The 20,059-nt window shown below is 44.5% G+C and overlaps 3 protein-coding genes across 23 annotated transcripts in view; 2 read left to right on the forward strand and 1 right to left on the reverse strand.

The window, feature by feature from the left end:
* The window catches only part of LOC100119861 (ankyrin-2), a 39,822-nt gene extending 38,484 nt beyond the window's left edge, over positions 1–1,338 (forward strand). For all 5 annotated transcript variants that reach the window (XM_016983392.2, XM_016983396.2, XM_032598227.1 and 2 more), the window contains one exon: positions 8–1,338. The gene's annotated coding sequence lies outside the window, so the exon portion shown is untranslated. The remainder of the gene's footprint in view (positions 1–7) is intronic.
* On the reverse strand, positions 1,328–7,529 carry LOC100119956 (alkylglycerol monooxygenase). Of its 7 annotated transcripts, none has more exons than XM_008208014.4 (10): positions 7,273–7,529; positions 5,734–5,928; positions 5,521–5,648; positions 5,248–5,399; positions 4,995–5,098; positions 4,553–4,715; positions 4,105–4,256; positions 3,503–3,637; positions 2,887–3,000; positions 1,328–2,769 (listed from the first exon to the last, which is right to left on the reverse strand). In XM_008208014.4, exons 2-10 carry the CDS (start codon positions 5,866–5,868, stop codon positions 2,494–2,496), a joined length of 1,359 nt encoding a protein of 452 aa, XP_008206236.1. In that variant the 5' UTR covers positions 5,869–5,928; positions 7,273–7,529; the 3' UTR covers positions 1,328–2,493. The 7 variants fall into 7 exon arrangements, with proteins under 7 accessions (XP_008206236.1, XP_031783289.1, XP_031783288.1 ...); XM_031927429.2 differs by having other exon boundaries at positions 6,430–7,529; XM_031927428.2 differs by having other exon boundaries at positions 6,124–7,529.
* On the forward strand, positions 4,618–19,864 carry LOC100119984. 11 transcript variants are annotated; one of them, XM_032598230.1, is made up of 14 exons: positions 7,567–8,751; positions 8,833–9,013; positions 9,097–9,214; positions 9,289–9,378; positions 14,246–14,519; positions 14,640–14,724; positions 14,816–14,995; positions 15,231–15,271; positions 15,337–15,496; positions 16,122–16,240; positions 16,309–16,408; positions 16,788–18,071; positions 18,243–18,673; positions 18,973–19,864. In XM_032598230.1, exons 5-13 carry the CDS (start codon positions 14,517–14,519, stop codon positions 18,407–18,409), a joined length of 2,139 nt encoding a protein of 712 aa, XP_032454121.1. In that variant the 5' UTR covers positions 7,567–8,751; positions 8,833–9,013; positions 9,097–9,214; positions 9,289–9,378; positions 14,246–14,516; the 3' UTR covers positions 18,410–18,673; positions 18,973–19,864. The 11 variants fall into 11 exon arrangements, with proteins under 11 accessions (XP_031783278.1, XP_032454121.1, XP_031783276.1 ...); XM_016983403.3 differs by lacking the exons at positions 7,567–8,751; positions 8,833–9,013; positions 9,097–9,214; positions 9,289–9,378 and adding exons at positions 11,286–11,598; positions 13,104–13,289; XM_031927418.2 differs by lacking the exons at positions 7,567–8,751; positions 8,833–9,013; positions 9,097–9,214; positions 9,289–9,378 and adding an exon at positions 4,618–4,706 and having other exon boundaries at positions 18,973–19,860.
* Positions 19,865–20,059: the final 195 nt, after the last annotated feature.

Consider the following 20,059-nt stretch of genomic DNA (forward strand, 5'->3'; position numbering starts at 1 on the left):
ATTTCAGATAATGGACCACGAGGTAAAAATATAGCAAATGGAAGTCAGCTTCAAAAGCACATAAGACGATCGCGGCGCGCGCTCTCGAGGGCGCGGGTGTGCGCGCGCGAAGTTTCGTCGAAGTATATAGCTAAAAGGAGAAGAGTCAGTCGAACTGACGTGTAGACGTCGCGTAGGCGCGCGCGCGCGCGCGCGTCGTGCGATTATCGCGGAGGACGATTCTTTTTATCCTGGAATTTTATATAGCGAAGGATTTCAGATTTTATCACTAAAAGAAGGAGATGAGACACGATTTGCCCTGTACGTGAAGCCGATATGCAGCCTCCAGTTTCATTAACGCGAAGATACGTATATATATATATATATAGTTTATGAGAAAAGAGTGTGTGACGAGGAGAGAATAATGCGAAGTGACAAATTATATCACTGGCAAAGTCTTTTATGCTATCGATTTAAGTGTTTAAGATCTCTATAATGGCTGTAAGTGCGTATTAAAAAATTTTATATATATAAAAGGAGGAGGCGTATTGTCGCGATTATTTGTGCGTGTTTTGTGGCTTTCGAGATATGGAAAGACGGTTTTGAAAAAGTCTCTTTCCGCGTGTTTTGGCTTATAGCTCGATGATTATTATTATACATCATTATTATCATTTGCCGCTGATGAAACTGGAAGTGTACGAAAGAGAAAAAGAGTGGAAGAGATAGAGGTGTACATGTAATGAGACTCGTTTGTAATGAATTTTACGCTTGTGCAGTTATTATCTAGACGCGAAGCCGATTATTATATATGAATGAAAAAAAGCGTAAAAACACGCTGCTTCTCGCCGCCGATGAAGTACAGAGAAAAAAAAAGAGTACGAGGGTTAACGAACGCCGAAGACTCGTTCTAACCGCGCGTATAAACACAGTTGGGAGGGGGCAGATGTTATTAAGAATAAAAAAAAGTGTAACGTACGTACAATAATCATTTTTCGATGTATCGACACTCTTTTAAGGTGAAACTCGCAGTTGGAAGACAAAGTCTCAAGGAAACGAACGAACAATAAGAATGGTTAACTCTGACAAATTAAGTAATTTAAATAAAAACGAGTACACTCACAGACACACACACGCGCAGAAAGAATAATGAAAACACACATAATTATTAATTAACGAAGAAAAAAGTATAATTAAAAAAAAAAAAATGGGTCGCTCCCGATCGCTTGGCCGTTTATTCTCAATGTTTCATATGACACTATGAATTGCGTTTGTAAATCATCATGTTTTTCGGAATGCTATTTGTATGTTCTCAAGTTGTATGATAATAGTGCTGTATTAAAATGGCATGTTTTATAAGCATTTCAAAAAGTCGCCGTACTCTCATTTATTTATCGTACCTCCTATACATCGATCAACTGACCGTCTACATATAAAATATACTGCACGCATTACGTCTGTACAATAATCGTACAAACTTAACTACACATCATATGTATATACTTACTTAATCATAACGTCTACAGTATAAGAAACACAACGACTTAATAATACAGAATACAATCGAACTAATCATCTACGAATAAACAAATACGATAATGTTTCACACATGCCCTCGTTAATATTTCTCAAAAACGCATCGTTGCGTAAGGCACATACATTGTGGGGGCGCATGCGGTAAAAACTAAATAGGTCGAACGATAGACAAACCGCTACGTCCAGTCACGAGCGAAAGTTTTTCTCAAAACAATGCGAATTTTCGGTTCACGGACGAATTTCGATTCAGCGTATTATCGCGGCTGTTTACATATAGATATAGACGAATGCAAGGACTCGAAAAGTTTGCAATGCACGCGCGCTCGATAAGAAAATCTAGAACGACTGATTATCATCGTTTACATAATTCCGATGAGGATGATAATAACAATAGTAATACAAGGAGTTACGTGTTGTACTCGCGGAGGCCTACCATGCGTATATATGTAACGCTGATAAAAAGTTCGAGTATAGCTTAAATTAATTGTGTAAGACTAGAGGATTATGAATGAGTGTTGTGCTCTTTTTTCTTTAAAGTTACGTATACCTACATAAGAAGAAGAATATTGAATGTAAACGTTATTAAAGCCCGTATACGCAGGTATATCTAAGATCGAGTTAAAATCGTTTGTATGTATATACTGGCACTGCGTGTGAAAACGCATTTTAAAATATTACGGCTTTTCTTTGTTTGTACGTTTGTTGCATCAGGTTATAGCTAGGTAAATCTGCGAATAAATACGAAAAAGGGTATACACTATACACACACACACACACACACACACACACACACACACATCGGCTCATCAAAATTATACACATGCACATTATCTAACGCTTCAACAAAGTCAACATACACCTGACGCATAAATGAATTACCTATACATAAAAGTCGTCGTTACGCAACCGCATTCAGCTCGACGGATTTCAGCTCAGTCCTTTGGGTCTCTCTTATTGAACACACCACCAGCTGATCCTGTACTACCTGGTGGCGGCGATACGGAGGATGTCGTAGATCCAGAGACAGCAAGAGGCAACGTAAAAGTGGGTGATGAAGGGCAGAGCGAACAACGATCGACTGGTACTGCTGGTGATGAGGTTGTAGCGGAAGAAGTAGAGATAGCAGAGACACCTCGTCAGTTCCAGGAGACCGGCGAACTTGGAACGATCGAAGAGCAAACCCAGAGTCGTCAGGGCGCAGACGTTGTTGATCACCATGGCCGTCGACGAGATACCGTGCAGCTCCTGCGAGAACTGCTTTTACGCGGGAATGACAGATTTTTTTGAGTCACTCGAAAAGATCGAGGATGGATAAAGCGTTAATTATATCGGCGAGGATAATTAAAAAAAAAAGATGTACACTACTATACTCACAGTTTTTTCATCGTACAGCTGACAATGAGTGTAGAGCACGAGGCAGAAGTGGAGGACTATGTAACAGCTCTGCCAAGTCGGCAGCTGCGGATTGTACTTAACCCGCGAGGTGACCTAGAAATTTATACGCGATTGAAATTTCTCGAATGCCGGAATGGAAAAATCAAAGGCGCATCTCTTACATAAAACCGCGCACGACGAGAAGAATAACAAACATTCTGATAATTGTGCAAAAATGTAAAACTCAACCGGTTTATATCTGTATTATTTTTCCTTCGCCGCTGGTGGTCATCGAGATGTTGCATGAGCTGCGCTCACGATTAATGTAATTGTCGCGTGCGCAAGAGAGGGATTAGCGGACACTTTGATTTAATTTCCACGATCGCGCGCAGATAGGATAATAACGCGAGTATATAAAATGCGCGCGCGCGTATAACCGAGCGGCTGCAAAAGGACGACATATCCGTTTATTTTTCCTTTATCAGAGTGCACGTTTCCATAGTCTATTTCCAGCGCAAAGGAAGCGAGCTAACCAGAAATAAACGTAGGAAAAGTAAAAAATAAATAAATAAAAATTCGACGTTCGTTACGAGATAAGACACACATATAGACTCACGTTCACTTTGAACTCGTCGAGGCCGAGTCGCGGGAGGCCAGGTTGCCAGCTCGGACCCTTCCAGTAGACGGCCAGCCGGTCTCTCAGATTTCCCATGTCCAGACTCCGGCCGATCATCGCCAGCGCGTAGAACACCTGAGATGAAGAAAAAAATGCTTCAACGATTGGGTTACGGGGGGGAGGAAACGATTTATCTCTCTGCGTGTAAGTGGATATTTATACTGTGCTGTGGAGGCGGTAATTACAGACGACGACGCGAGTGAGACTTTATAAATAGCTCAAGTTTTTACGTCTGCAGGCGTATGTATAGCAAGGAAAAAAAAAAAAAACGTACGTGTACAAGCATACACTTGGATGACAATCGTACCTGGATGTATCTATAGAAAATAATTGCGTTACGCAAGCCGAGCTGATGTACGAGCGTTCGTTGTATAAAGTTTTCATTGAGAGATACGTTGACAGTGATTAGCGGCGACGCGATCGTGATTTTACCGATCTTACACAATCGCCGGGATAAGCATAAATCCGATAGCGTGTCCGATGTTGTCTTGCGAAAATCGCGCTCGAGTTTAATCAGGCTGAGAAAAATCGGCTGCACTGACCTGCAGATAGAGCGGGTTGTAGCTCTGCGGACTGACCACCAGGCCGTAGATGATCTCCTCCTTTGCACGTTCCTGCGCGAAGGTGCCGAAGATCCTGTCCCAGACTATCAGGACTCCCCCGTAATTCGTGTCGAGGCAGTAGATGTTGCAACCTGCGCAGCGCCAATCGGATGTAGGAAACGACGACCCCCCGCCTCTTTATCATTATCAATAATTGTCGCGCGTAATACTCGACGCGTCTCATCAATAATTCACGAGAGCGCAAACAGCTCGACAGTCGACTGTCACTCGGCATTTGCATCGTGTCTCGCGCGCGGCGGCTATCAAGTAACTCAATTATATCCTGCGCCGATGAATAAATCGAGGATTCATCTCTCTGCTATTGTTGTGAGTAAATTGGAAATTGGAAAAGAAAAGAAAAGAAAAGAAAAAAACAATAAAGGTTTACCATGATGCACCCGATGATGCTTCGGCGTGTTGAAGATCCACTCAAGCGGGCCAAGGTCGTTGATGACCGTCGTGTGGATCCAGAGTTGATAAATCAAGTTGAATTGGTGATGAGCGACAAAGTGCGACGGCGGGATGAAGAAGGCCAGTGGAAGGTAGAACATCTGCAATCAATTTTTTCAATTCTCATATATTGAATTCTCTTTGAAAATAAAGCAATGATACATCAATTCGAGAGCCCGCGTCGAAAAGAGAACAACCGAACAGTTACAAAGATCTCGAGAGCTTTAAACGTTCTCGTCTTACCGCAATAACCGCTCGGAGCTATGGCCCTTCGCGCGGCGACGAGAAAAAAGAAAGACGCGGACACGCGGAGAGATCGGTTACATCCGTCGCTGGGAAAACGGTATATATATATATACACACATGTCATATATACTCACGAAGCTGCACCACTGTTGCAGAACCGACTGCCTCAGCCCGACGACCAGATTGAATTCCTCGCTGCTGTGGTGGACCTGGTGGTGGGCCCAGAGGAAGAGCACCTCTGAACAAAAAAAAAAAAAATGCGAGTAGCTGTACGCGTCTCGAGTATATATATATATATATATATATATATACATGCGTAGGTGTAATCGAAGTAGCTTACGCGCGAGACGCGTGTCTGGATCGGATAATGTTTTCGTGCCAGCTTACCGTGGTTGGCTCGGTGAACCCAGTAGTAGCAAAAGTCCACGGCTACGGCGGTCATGTACCACGTCCAGGGCGAATCCCAGGTTAGACTCGACAGACGGAACTTCTCGTAGATGACGATGTAGGCGTAGTACTCGGCCCCTCGAAACGCGACTCTGCGTGTAATTTAGTGTATGTAAAGGAGAAAAACAAAAAAAAAAAAAAAAAATTATTCTAATCCGTTCGCGTTACCTAACTTGCAAGTATAACACGAGACGCGAGTATACCTACGCTTACCGTCCAGTTTCTTGCATGATCCAGTGCGACAGGGACGACACGTGGTCGTTCAGTCGGAAGCTGCTGGGCTTCTTCGCGTAGAGGATCGCGTTCTCCAGGGCGATGAGCAGGAAGAACGGGAACCAGACCTTTTTTTTAAACATCGACGATCGTGATGCAAACGCGATAAAATTTCAAAAAAAAAAACAAAACAATAATAATAATAATAATAACCTGCAGGTGGTAGTCGGGCACGTCCTCGAGACGCTCGAAGGTCGTCTCGTAGGGGTTGACGATGTAGAGGAGCATACCCGCGTGCTTGAGGCCGCCGATTAGGTCGGCGTAGCCCTCGTACGTCGTCGCGTTCATCGTTATGCCTACTGCGAAGCGGTTGATGATTTTTTGCAGCGCATGCGGCTAGGGGAGGATCTGAAAAAATGCATTTTTTTTTTCTTTTTTTTTTTTTTTTTTTTCCCCCCTACTTTCAAGAGATGGAAGCTTTATCAAAATACGGAGCTCGTTTTTTTTAATTGCAATCATACGCGTGTATTTTGCGCTAATCGTCGCGTAAAGGGAGTTTAATTTTTATTCGCTTTTTAAATCAATTCACTTACGATGTATTACCAAAGCATGTTTATTCTAACTGCGTTAGGCCCTTGCTTTTTTTTCCAAAAACTGTCACGTGATTTAGAGATAGAATTTTTTTGGACACACGCACGGAACGGCGAAGCTCGTTACGCACGCACAGGCATAAATAAAAACGCTGCACACGCGTCGCACTCGAGTGTAATTATCCGAGAACGCCGCAACGGAATCGTTAGATAACGCTGCGCACATGAGAGAGAGAGAGAGAGAGATAGGATATAATATTAGAAAGAAAGATAATTTACTCGGATGTACACACACACACACACACACACAGAGACACACCTCCTGCGCGACTCTCGGGCTAAAAATACACGTGGGCTAATAAAATTCTCTCTCTTGGACGACGCAAAGCGATCACACTTGCACGGGGTGTTTTGCCGGGTCGGCGACAGGCTCTCGACGCCGCGGCCGATAGTCGGCAGACGTGTGCATAGGCCGGCTCCCGCACGCGGCGCGTTATATAAGGCTGCAGAGAGTATATAGTAGCGCCAGTGTGTTATATAGGAGTAGCGAATTGGCTTTTGGCTCGCGTGCAGTATATATGTCGTGTGTCAGCCCCAGTTTCGTAACGCGCATAAGAGCGCAATGGTGGGGCGGCTGTTTTAGAAGCTTGTGTGTGTGTGTGTGCGCGTTTTATGAATGACGGGAGATGAATTTTTGCCCAATTAATCGATGCGGTCGTGCGGGTCAAGGATTCGGATTTTAAATTTAGTATTGGTATAAATATAGTTTTGCTGAACGTTGACCTTATACGATTGATTATTCTGAAGGATTTTCAACGGGCATTTGAATTCGATCATTGAAAGCGACATTTTTTTTCCTCGTCTGCTATTAAACGTCGCATATTTTTTTGTCAATTTGTTAATTTTCACACGACTCGATGATTTTTCGCATTTTCCGACGGCCATGGCTATATATATACAGATGCACTGGGAGGATAAAAAAAAAATTGTAAATTTTATACAAATCCCGTTTGATCAGGTGCTAATCGCTTATATATAGGCTCTGCGGTCAGGTGCGCGTGAATTTTCTCTCTCTCTCTCTCCTATAGTTTGACGCTCAAAAAGCGATTAGTGCAGATTTATCGAGGGGCGATTGAAAATAGTCGTTCAGTTTCTAACTCACCTCTTCACATTTCAAGCTCAAACTTCAGCTGTGCACGACCGCGCGGAGAGAAAAACAGTAGCGCACTGAACGTCGAGACGTCCACAACTCTTATATCCACTTCAGTGTTGACATTGTCATCGTCACTACTCGCTCTCTTTCTCTCTCCGAGTTGCGCGCAGAGATAGCGATAATTCGGTGGACGATAGAACGCCTCGTTTACGCTGCGAGTTATTATGCTTCCCTATATATATATACGCACATAAATTCTTGTTTCAAGTAAAACTTATATACACTCTTTTTTCGTTCTTACAGTCGCATCGACGAGTCGTAGCATAGGCGCAGGCGCGCGTCCGAAGATTTTCCGCGAATCTGGCTTGACATCTTCGGAAATGTTCGACGTTGCAGCGCGGTAAAACGAGAGAGACGCACCGTAAAATTGCTCGTATACCACTGATATCGCAATCAAACGAAACAGCCTGTTTTCGCGATTCCGATGCTTATTTCGGTTAACAAAGCGCGGCAGACGTATAATTTTTAAACTCGAGCCTCTCGATCAGAAGAGCGTCTGAGTAAACAAAATTATCGCGCTCTGCTAATTCCGACGAGTAACGGACAACTGCTTCTCCTCTGGATCAGTCGAAAATTACATCGTCAACAACAAGTATCGCTATCTCTCTATTATTACATCGCTTAAATTCGAAACGATAAACAACCGCTCTCGCGCGCGCGCGTTCGAAAAAGTTCGAACGCGTATACTTTACATATACTTCTCAGTGTGATTTATGCGCCGGTGCGCGCGATGCATCGAACGCTACAGCAGCAGAGTCAACGACTCGCGAGATTTTTTTTCTTTTCAAGCCTGCGCTGTATGCATTATGTATATGTACATGAAAGTTGACCGAGGGTATACGTCTCGATCGCGTAATTTTTCAAGCGCAATTATAAATGTATAAAAGAATACGATGTACGCTGCGCGTCGCGGTTACATATAAAGTTCCGCGGACTATTCGATTCGATTATTTTCGGACTATATACATAAGGAGGCGCGAGAGCGCTTGGATGTGTATGATTCTTATGATTATAGCGGGCGTGAGAGAGCAGTTTGCAAAAGCGTTTGAAAAACATTCGTCTTCGGCGTGTAATTATCGCTGGATAATATCGTTATAACCAGAGGTTCGCAACCTGTGCAACGACGTTTGATGGATGGACGCGCTAAATTGCTCTTGTACTTTATCGGGATATTTATGGAAACAATTCGGGACGATTGTACCATTTGAATTTTCCGCACTTTGCGAGCGTCGATCGATAAAGCAGGGTTCTATATTACAATACTTCCAGTGTTTTGGTTATAACCTCTATAAAGCACAACAAAACGAGTTACGACAGATCAGTTAGTTTTTCATTTGAGATTTTGAAAACATTAACCGATTGGTATTGAGAATGAAGAGCGAGAACAAGCGCAAACTGCGTAAAAGGAGAAAAGCAAAAAGGAAATTGGTAGGTCAATGTGAATATTTATCGTTCCTGTACTGTCGATAATGATAATCACAATTTTGTTGTTTTGCATGGTTGAAAAAGGGCTTCGAGCTTCCACATCTGAAGCCGCAAATGGCAATTTTGACTCCAGACAATGTAACTTGAATCTAAAGGAAACAAAAAGCATTAGTAATTTACAGGACACGCGTATCCAGACTTCTTCAAATACTCTACACCAAGACCAACTTTACAATCTCTTTACAGAACTGCAGATGCATCAGAGGTTTGTAATTCGTACCGTACTAAAATGATAATTTCTTTTCAACAACCCAAGTTATTAACGAATAATTTATTTTGCTGTTTTAGGTTAGAAGTGATAGGTTTGATTGGGAAGCGACAAGTGGAAATCAGAGTATTCAGATGACCAAACGAAAGTCACTTTAGAATAAATTAAAACTTGGTAGCAGAGAATACACGAGCACAAGTAATGATCCATTATTATGAATAATTCCACAGTTAGCAGTTACAGTATTATGAGAGTTATTGACTTATTTTCAGGAATTAAAAATTAAGTAAAAAAATTGCATCCAGTCTGGAAATCTATAATTTTGAGAACCAAACCACACAATCCAATCAGAGGAAGAACAAGTTAGTCTTCTTTTTTTTTTAATAAAAATTAACATTGTGTTTATAATACAATTGATACTTATTGCAAACACGTACAAAACGTATTTTGAAGTGTTTGGTGTTCAATTAACGTGTTTTGGAAAGGCGTCTGTAAAAATAGGCGAAAAAGAGTGAAACGAAAAAAAAGAGTTAATTTGGTGGAGGGCCTGGTATATATACATATATATATAATAGGCTTAAAGGGGACGGAAAAACACGCAAAACCAGGTAGGCTAGAACTTGGACGAAGTATCGGCTTGAACCAGAGGCTGTAAATGGCGTGTTTCTTGGGGTGCACTTATCGGGCTTTTTCGATACCTTGGCACGTTTTCTCGTTAATCTAACATCTACATAGGCTTAAAGGGGGCGAAAAAATACGCAAAAATAGGTAGGGCAGATGTTTGGGCAGTTCCTGTTAAGGAACAAAAAGTCGCCTTGTACCGGACCTCGAATATCGTGAAATTTTTGGAAACTGTCAATACGTTGAACGTCAAGTTCTCAATATTTATTCCTATAAATATTTTTAGTTTCCCGACATTTCCACTTTGTTATTTGGCAAACTCGTTACTTACAATCATAATCATTTTTCATTCAAATTCGAATATCTCAAACCCATGAAAAAATCGAGCCTTTCGAATCACAACCACCGATCATAACTCCAAAGCACGGCGCTGATGCAGCGGCGCGATTCTTCTGCTGAGGTGTCGCTTTCCGTGGCGCTGGCTATTTTAAGCTCAAACCAGAGAGTCGAGAGAGGAGAAAAGCCTTTCACGCGGGCCCGCGTCCAAAGTAAATCCGGCGCTGTACGTGTGCGCGGGTGCGACCGGCCGAACGTGTTCGGCTTGCTCTGTTCGATTCTCACCTGTGATCATATATATCCATCGGGCTTTACATATTGGCGATCCAGAACGTACGTAATAGACATATCTACCTGACCTTCTTGTCGTTGTTGCTGTTCCTGTGTGCACCCGGCTTACAAGCTTTCCTGTTCTAAAGTTGTGCCTTCTCTCCAATCCGGCCGCGCGGCCGCACGATAAAAAGCTCCAACATTTCGCTCGGAAAATAAAGCTATTCCTCTTTTTTTCAAGATAAAAGCTCTCCGCGTGAATTATCGAAGCTTGCACGGCATTACGCCGTTGTTTGTTGTGCCACGTGTAGAGAGAGAGAGAGCGTAAACTTTTTTCGAGCGCGCGCGCGCGCGCATAGCGAGGTCGTTAAACTTTCTCCCCGGGGGTTATTTTTACAAAGTTCGAATTCGCATATTGGATCGTCATTGTTCGCTGTATACCGGCGGCGCGTGTATCTTCTCGGGCGCGGTGTTATGTAAACACGGAACCTTGAGATTTACGGCACTTGTCACTCGCGCGAGCGCGGTTTCGAGCTTTCGCGAAAGCTCGAAATAAACGCTTTACGGCTGTTTTACAAGCCGCGGTGTGTGCTGATTTTTTCCTAGAATTTTGAGCGCTCTTTGTGCTTGTGCAAAACAATACCGTGAGTATATCGTTGCGAGAGCTTCTTTCGTACAATATACAGTCCCGAGAGCCAAAGCTAACAGTAGTAACCTCTTTTTAATAAAGCTATAAGCGATTCTTGTAAATTCTTAAAAATTACCGCAACGCCTCCGCTACCGAGAATCGGTATACCGGACAAGCGCGGCGCTTATATTGATGATGCGTCCACTTGGCGCAACGGCCAAGCTCGCGTGCTTTTTTTTCGCGATCCATCGCGCACACAATCTTCTCTAAGCTATCCGCTTTACTCCCGTCCAAAAAGTAGGTATTTTTACTTCAACGATAACAGAAAAGCTCAAAAAAAGCTGAACGAGCAATAACCCAACCGGTTGCGAGAGAGAAAGAGCCGAGCGATCGAAGAGAGCTTGCGAGCATAGTAAATCGGCGAAAAAGAAAGCTGTCCGAGGGCGCTGCTGCGCAGCTGAGATCCGTGCGCGAAGTCGGCATCGAGTCAACAATAGCCGCCCGGGCCGCAAGATACTTACGCCGAAATCGCGCGTGTCCCTCTCTCTCTCTCTCTCTCTCTCTCTCTCGCTTCTTCATCTCCTTCAAACCGCGAGAATTATATTCGCACGGGAAGTTTCGTAAATTTCGCCGAACACATCGATCGAGTGCGCGTCTGTGATTATATTATTAAACGGAGATAAAGCGTCGACATGAGGAGGAGCACGCAACTGCCCATCGGCGATAAGTATGAGGAGCTTTTCACTTGTGATACCTGTTGCGCGCACTGATTAAGCTTGTGCGTGTATATCGTGTAGGAGCTTTTAACTCGTAGACGCACAGTGAATTTGTGCTGATGGAGTTGGGGTGGACGTGATTTGGATTCCGGTGTGCGGCCGTCTTCTTTTTCACGTTTTATAATCCCACATCGCAGCGGCGCGCAGCTATTGGGAAATTCGACGAGCGAACGACTTTGTGTTTATTTCGTGCGCGGCTGTGTGGAGTTTGCGAGTATTTTTAGAGCGAGGCATCGGAGTCTCGAGTCTAAGAAGCTTTTGACAAGCGCTTCTTGGAGCTTCAAGTTTTATAAGCTTACTTCGATTGTACCATCATTCGTTATCGCTGACAGTATAGCTTGTCGAGAATCAGTACCTATACATGGAGAGACGCTAATCTTCTGCACCGGCCTGCAGCCTTGAAACACATGCGCCGCGCATACTCCTCAAATCAGCGGCTCGCCAAATTATGTCAAGTGTCTTTAGCCGCGTCTATATATTTTTAGTTCCGCGCTTGCTTGCCGCTCGGCGCTTAATGCAAATCGACCTGATAATTGTGCGATTTTGTTTCTTTTTTCCTCGAAAAAGCCGGGAAAAAAACGACGACGCGGGCTACGCGGTGACAGGTTTTATTTTTGGCGCGAAAAGCTCGAAAGCTCTCTGACAGTGCGGTACAGCGGCTCGTTCGAGATAGCTGTGCTTCTCCGAAGATTTCGTTCGGCGATTTCGGCTGCGTGCGAGAAGAAGCGAAATTCTGCGCGATGTAATTTTAATTTTGGATACAGCCTGTGTGTGTGCGCTAACCTTGCTCGAATCCAAAGTATAGATCCTATTCTTCGCGCAAAGCAGCTAGAGGTTTGGTAGTTTGTTTTTTCGGCCACTTTGATGCGATTTTCGGTGCTGCTGATGGGGAAAACCTATAGGCGCTACGCTAGCTCGGCTAAAAATACGAGTGTATCTCTCGAGAGGAAGATTAGTGCGCGTTCGTTACGGGCACTTTGAGTTTCGGTTAACTTTTTTTTTTCTTTCTTTCTGTGAGAGTGAAATTTCTCTGAGTTATAGACTGGTTGTGGTAAAGTGATTTGTGAGCCGGCGTGGGTGTCTCACGCGATTGTGTTTATACTCGATTGATAGGATAAAGTGCTTGCTTTGCCTTTTAATTTTGAGCTTTTTATATACTTAGCAAACTTTCACCAATCCAATCTCTTCGCAAAAAAAAAAAAAAACGTCCGCTTAATGTTAAGAACATACGTCACCGTTTATATCCCCCCAAAAGACTAACAACGAAGAAAGACCGAGAATAACTCCCGCGTCACGCGAGAAGAACAAAAAACAAAAGCCCAATATCCAGCTCTCGCAGCATAGCTCCAAAACAATAACTCGCTTATACAGCATCCCGCGGTGGGCCTAATTATTACGCGCGGACGCGCTCCAAAACTTTCGAGCGGCTCGCGTATAAACTCCCTCTCATTTATAGCGCCCTCGAAAAATGATAGACTCGGGCCGAGAAAGAGAGAGAGAGAGAGAGAGAGGAGTCTTGCCGATAAAGCGAAATAAAAAGAGGAAGATGAACGGCGCTCACAAAAATAACCGCCGGACGGCGACGCGCGCGACGCTCTTTGGATATGTGTGCAGCAGGGCATATCAGGGCCGCGAGGGAGATGTATGGCTTTTGTGTTTTATTTTTTTCTCTCGGGATGTAAGCTTACTGGAGGATAAATCAATGGTGGGAGTATTGCGATCGATGAAATCGCAGAGATTTCGTAATCGCATATCGCACAAAATGAATTTCACGCTTCGACTTGGAATCTCTAAAATAAAAGCTCTCGGTAAAACGGTAATGCCTAGAAAAAAGCAACATAAACAAGCTACAAATCATGACGGCGCGTTAATCCATCGTCGATTCGTGCCAAAAAACACTCGTCTATAAACTTGAGAAAAAAAAGCGATGACCGACTATATCCATTAAACAACGCACATACGACGCGCGGCAATCCAAAAAGCTCTCCAAAAAATCGATCCCCTATACAAATAATACACGCATCACCGTTCCTGATTCGGCGCATCTCTCTCTCTCTCTCTCTCTCTCTCTCTCTCTCTCTCTCTCTCTGCATACACACTGGCCTACTATAATACGCACGTATTACGTTACGCGACAGATAAATTTAGCGATTCTTTCTGCAAGCGCGAACGAAGCGAGAACGAGAGAGAGAGAGAGAGAAAGACAGGCTGTACCGATGCCAATATACGATGCGCCCGACGCGGAATTAATTGGCCTCTTGGACGGCCACCAATAATCGCGCGCATGTTGCAGCAGCAGCAGCAGCGCATCAAGCTCCGATCGGCCGACGAGCCGCAAATGGACGATCCGAACGTCCCGGGCTCTTCTTTATATACCGTTGCTCGATGCGCTACTCTCGCGTATAAACAACGAGTGCGATTGGTCGGCGAGATTTCATGCTTTCTGAATCTGTATGACGGAGAGCTTTATTTTCACCCGACTGATTTCCGGGAGTAAACATGTCAAAATTCGAAACTCAGGCGGGAGATTATTTTAGTTTTGCTCTTTAGAAAGCGAACGAACGAATGTAAAAGAGAAAAAACAAATTATCTTCGCAGGCAAAACGGCAGCAAGCGAAGCATCCTAAACAACGCGGCCTACAGCATCTTCCAGTCGAGCGAGAACAGCAGCTCGCGAAATGCGGCTCCTGGTAGCAACGGCAGCCGGCGAGTGAACTACAGCAGCAACAGTAGCAGCAGCTTTCTACAGCGCAGCGTTTCCGCTGACAATGTTGTAGTGCGACAGCGCGGCTTCAAACCCTCGGACAGACACGATCCAGCCAAGCGCAATTTCCTCGAGAGCCTCACCTCCAAAATACTCCACTTCGACATGGTGAGCTATTACTGTGATCGATCGATCTCCTTTTCGAATTACAAATTAATCATTTATATTCTCATTCATCGGGTTATTCATTATATTCGTAAATTAATCAAAATAATTGCCGTCTTCCAGGAGAGCGGACACTCGACTCCGATCGACTTGCAGAAGCTGCTCACCCCGGCGTCCGACTCGAACGAGCTGCTGCACGTGAAAAACAGTGAGCGCAAAAAGCCGTTCGATCTAAAATAAAACTTTCTCCGTGCGTCTCTCCTCCTCTCACTTCATCCGTCTCGCTCTTATGCCCGCAGAAAAAATGTACGCCTCGTCGTACTTTTACGCGCCGACTCACCCGACGGTGGAGGACCAGGTGGAGCTGGCGCGCCGTATCTCGAATTCCCTGAGCGACGTGAAGAACGTGAAGAGCAAGGGCCAGTCGATGTACGTCAATAGGAAGAAGCGCTCGGTCAAATGGATTCACGACGGTAACGGCAAGTATGATACTACGCACACGAGACCATCTATACGCCTCTTCTCTCTCTCTGTCTACCTGCTGCGCGTATTTTATTTATTTATTTGTTTATTTATTCACCCGGCACTTTCGTCGCGTATATCCTCGCACGATCACAACACGATCTACACTGAACACGTTAGCTTCTTTCTCTTTCTGTCTCTCGAATCTCTACTGGTTCGTTATCCAACGATGGCTTTGCTTGTGGATTCCAGGTGCGGAAGACGAAGAGGAGCCTTCGTCTCCAGTGCACAAGGTACGTAACATCGCTCGCGTGTGCTCACGATAATTTTATTGAGAAACGAAATTTATGCCCAAAAGGATAAAGTGCCGCTGAAATGCATGATGAATCCAAGCGGCAAAGTCTTGGACATCCATGGCATCCAGGCGCTAGGCGAGGAACCAAACATCCCCTCGACACCCCCGCATCCCGAGCGGCTCTTCGACATCGTTCGGGACCTCAACGCTCAGAAGGGTCGCGGTGAGTATTAAATCGGATTTTATATTACGTCAGCGCTGCACGGCAGAGCGCACGACTCAGAAATGGATTAGGTGAGAGAGGATTTATATTTAGCTTAGCTCTCTCTCTCTCTCTCTCTCTCTCTCTCTCTCTCACTCTCTCGCACGTCGATGCGCGACTGAGCGACGAACTGCCTGCGCTATACACCATCGCCAGGGGTTACTGGCCTGTTACGAAAAAGTTTTTCGCAAACTTTTCGCGCTCATAATACGGTGCCAGAAAAGCCCGCATATAATAAGCAGCGGCCGAGCTCTCGAGCTCCCTGTACTTGTCCGGCTGTTAGCGCGAGTGGAAAAGGGACGCGAGTATAGTAGTGCGGTATTTTCAATTCATTGTTTTTGTTGCGTGCTTGGGTGTGTGCGTGTGTTTTGGAAAATTACTCGGCCGGATGTACAAGTTCGTATGTAGGTTGAAACGTGACAGTGATAGAGAAAAGTCGGGCGCAGTGCTACTGTCAAAGTAGAGCTTTTACGTAACGACGACGTACTGCATTCTCTATAAGCTTTGATTATAATTTTTCTGAAAATAGTAAGAGCCGAAGAGGTGAGAGGTGTACTAAGAGACGCGCGTGTGGATTTGTCTGCAGGTGCTGAGATATTTGCAAAGCGCAGGAAAAGATCGGAAAAGTGGGTGGTCGACACGGAGCAGCCACAGTCGCCAAGCAGTTTCGGTTACGGAAAGGCGCCGATCTATCCGACGAAACAGGTACGTTTTTGAAAATGACATGCGATCTTCCTGAGGAGGAGATTAATTGTGGGTAATCTCGTTCGCAGGAGCTCGGCGTCAACGAAAACACGAAATTCGACAACAAGCCCTACTACAATCCATTCACTGTCGATATTTCCATGGACTACTCGACCCCACCCGCAACCAGTAAGTTCTTTGGCTTCTCGTTTAATTCCGTTTATACACAGCGCACTGCTTTTAACACGTGTTGCGATAATGAGCAAGTAGGCGTGTTGTTATCGATCAGCTATAAATTAATCCAACATAGAATCACTGTTGCAACTATTAATACGCTGATAAGGCCTATCGGTACGCAGACCCACCTCCAAAATTATCTCTTGTTTATCAAACTTGTTTACCAAACTATCACTTCATCCACAAGTTCATCACCGATATCGACATCTGCGCAAACAAATCACTTGAGATTTCACGCGTGTACATTTTCACGAGCAGATCTTTTCAAGATCATCGATAATCAAGGCTTCACTAACCAAGCTTACGCATCTAACCCCTAACAATCCCGCAGGCTGTGGTCACCTGCAGCATCAGCACCAGTGCTCGCGCGCGAGCTTCAGCAGCGCACACTCCGACTGCGGTGTCATCCCTCCCTGCCACACAGAGATCAAGAAGATCTACCTGCGCGAAGTGGCAGTTGGTACCGACGAGGCTGCCAACAACAAGATGGAGAAGTCGCGTCGTATGAGCTTCGACGGATCCTCGGCTCGAGGTCAGAGGTCGTGCAATTCCAGTGTGAGCAATGGCTACAGTCGAAGCAGCAGGGGAAGCAAGAACGGCGGGTATCATCAGCATCCAGGGTACCAAGGTTACCAGCCCAGGAGTAACGGCTACAACGGTCATCACCATCACCATCATCAGCACAATGGACACAGTCACCATCATCACAACGGGCACAACGGATACAACGGGAACGCGTACCATCAGCAGATAGCACCGGCCAACACTCTGTATCCTGCTTATCAGAATGGTAACGGGTACCAGAACGGCAATGGGTACCAGAATGGCAACGGGTATCAGAACGGCAATGGGTACCAGAATGGAAACGGATACCAGAATGGCAATGGGTACCAGAATGGAAACGGTTATCAGAACGGAAACGGGTATGAGCAACAGCCACAGCCAAATGCCTGCGCCGAGGAGGCAGATGAGACTCCACAGGAGGATTACACGCCGGTACCAGTAAAACAGCTGATTCAAGAGTTCGAGAAGACCTGTCGACCGGTCATGCAGTACAAGCAGTACTGCCCAAAAGTGGCCCAACAACCAGTCAACAACAACGGCGACATATCGCGCTACTTCGAGTCCCGACGAGAAGTCATCTACCACAACAACCAGCAGCCACAGCGGAACCAGTACAGGTCCGGCAACAACAACGGCTATGCCAGTTCTGGTGACGACGAGGACGACGACGAGGACGACGACGAAGATGACGATGGTTCCCTGGACGACTCGCTGTCCCCTGTCGACTTCTACCGGATCGACGACAGGAGATTGATCAGCCAGACGGTCAGCAATGGCGGCAACAGGTCCTCATCCATGAGCACACTGGACGAGTACTACCGAAGACAGTTGATGCAACAGCACCAGCAGCAGTTGGAGGACGGGAAAAAGTTTGTCGATTCGGAGGCAGAAGTGCCCATGGAAGCAAGAGCCGCGGCTCTGGCTGCGGTGGTAGCACAGGACGAGCTGCTCAAACACAAGAAGCACCTGAGGAACACACCTGTGTTGGAGAACCTGGTGGCCGGTACCACGACGCCCGAGTGCTTCAAGAAGGAGTTTACCGAGGAAGTAGGCAAGTCGTCGTGGAGGTGATCCGGTGCTCCTGCAAAGAAGAGCTTATAGCTTTGCCTAATACCTTTGTGTGTGATGTGTGTGTTTCCTTATAATCACTTAGTTTCATCAATCAACTCACACTTGAAATTTTTATCCATATGTCTCTAATAAAAGTTTTTTCTCAAAACAGCGACGAAACTATACGAGAACACATATCACGGGCCGAAAATCTCGAGCTACCAGAACCTGACCAACTACAACACGGCACCCCGAGGATGGGACCAGTCGCAGCCGATTTACCGGCCAGTCAAGTTCGAGAAGCCTCAGGACAACAAAATTGTCTACTCGGACTTCTAGTGATAGGCTTACAGATATTCCTCCCGCTATAAAGAAAAACAAAAAAAAATTTCAAACAAAGCTTCCGCCCTCTTTCGATTATGAATCACAAGTCATACGCACATATAATCATCGTATCATCACACTACGTCTTCCGAAAAGCAGCAGCCATTGCGTCGAGAATGTAATATGATCATAATCAGCTACTTCGCCATTACACATAAATGAAAGCTTTCGACGAACGAGGTGACACGGAAGCGCCAGATACATCTGCAATTGTCCAAGGTGAATTTCACTTTGAAGAATTCATATAAGATTGACTTTGAGATCATTGATAATTTGATTGTTGTTCGAAAAGTTCGTTATCGCTGCATTTCTATTATTGACAATCGGTATTTGCAGGAATATCAGGTTCTTTTAATCACCGCGAGATACAATCTCAAGCTAATGTACTTTGTAGCGATTCCTCTGTCGATAACCGATCTAAAAATCGGTACACAAGATTTTCGCGACGATAACGGTATTTTTAAAAAAGCCCATTTGTACCATTGCACGAATTCACGTAAACACATCTTCTGTTACAGATAACAATCTAAATTTGAAAAATCTCAAAAATCAAGCAGACGAAAGTTCTGAGGCAAAGATTCTGAAACACACGAGATGAAGAACCAAGACAATAAAAATTGTTGAAAAATCTTGATGTAGTCTCGTCGATCGAAGACTCCAATCGCGTGTATATTTTTCGTTGTCGTTGCATGTACTCCATCCAAAATCTCGGAGTTCGATCGACCATTTGTACACGTCGAATAAAAAATCGTTATCGATCGCTTTTTGCTGCTGTTCTCGCATTTTCTTCAAAGCTTTCACGCACACGCGCTTGTGAAGATGTATGAAAAGAAGGACACTTCCTCCTTAAATATACGTAATATGTAGTGCATTGTACGTGCACTCACGCCGTCACCATTGGAATGTGCCGATTTATCTTACATTACTGTAATTTATACGCGATAATTTATTGAAAAGAGCTATATAATGAGATGAAGTTTAATACTTATAGAGTATATAATATATATTTTGCGGAGAGTAAATATTGATTATACGGATACGTGGATTTTTTCGCGAGAAGTATAATAGCTGTTATCGGCGATTCGATACACACGCGCGATCACGAAACAAACAGATATCATTGTTGTGTCTTGTTATTAATTTTGTATAAGGTTGTCGATTAATTTTTAATTGTTACGATTCGTTTTCTTTTCTCTCTCTTTCTCTCTCTCTCTCTCTCTCTCTCTCTCTCTCTCTCTCTCTCTCTCTCTCTCTCTCTCTCTCTTACTTCGTTTATTGAAAAGGTGATAAAATCGCTGTACGGATACGTATCAATTAATGAAAAATACATGTATCATTGACCTAAGTATAAATTGTGACGCAAATGTCCGTCAAAATGTGTTATAATAAAGATACATTTCTCTCAATGTTCACGAAGTTTTTTCCTCTTCGATTTCCAAAGCGAAAAAGAAGCTCTTACGTAACCGTTCGCTCGAACAATGGCCTTATCAGGTGTCAAAACTCCTCTCCTGCTCGATTCCTCAAACGCAATGATTTTTACCTCCTTCTACCCGACCCAAGATAAGTCGTATATCGCTGTACCTACACCTCATCGCTCACGCCCGG

Source organism: Nasonia vitripennis, chromosome 3 (assembly GCF_009193385.2).
Source record: "Nasonia vitripennis strain AsymCx chromosome 3, Nvit_psr_1.1, whole genome shotgun sequence".
In the NCBI taxonomy this organism is placed as follows: Eukaryota; Metazoa; Arthropoda; class Insecta; order Hymenoptera; family Pteromalidae; genus Nasonia; species Nasonia vitripennis.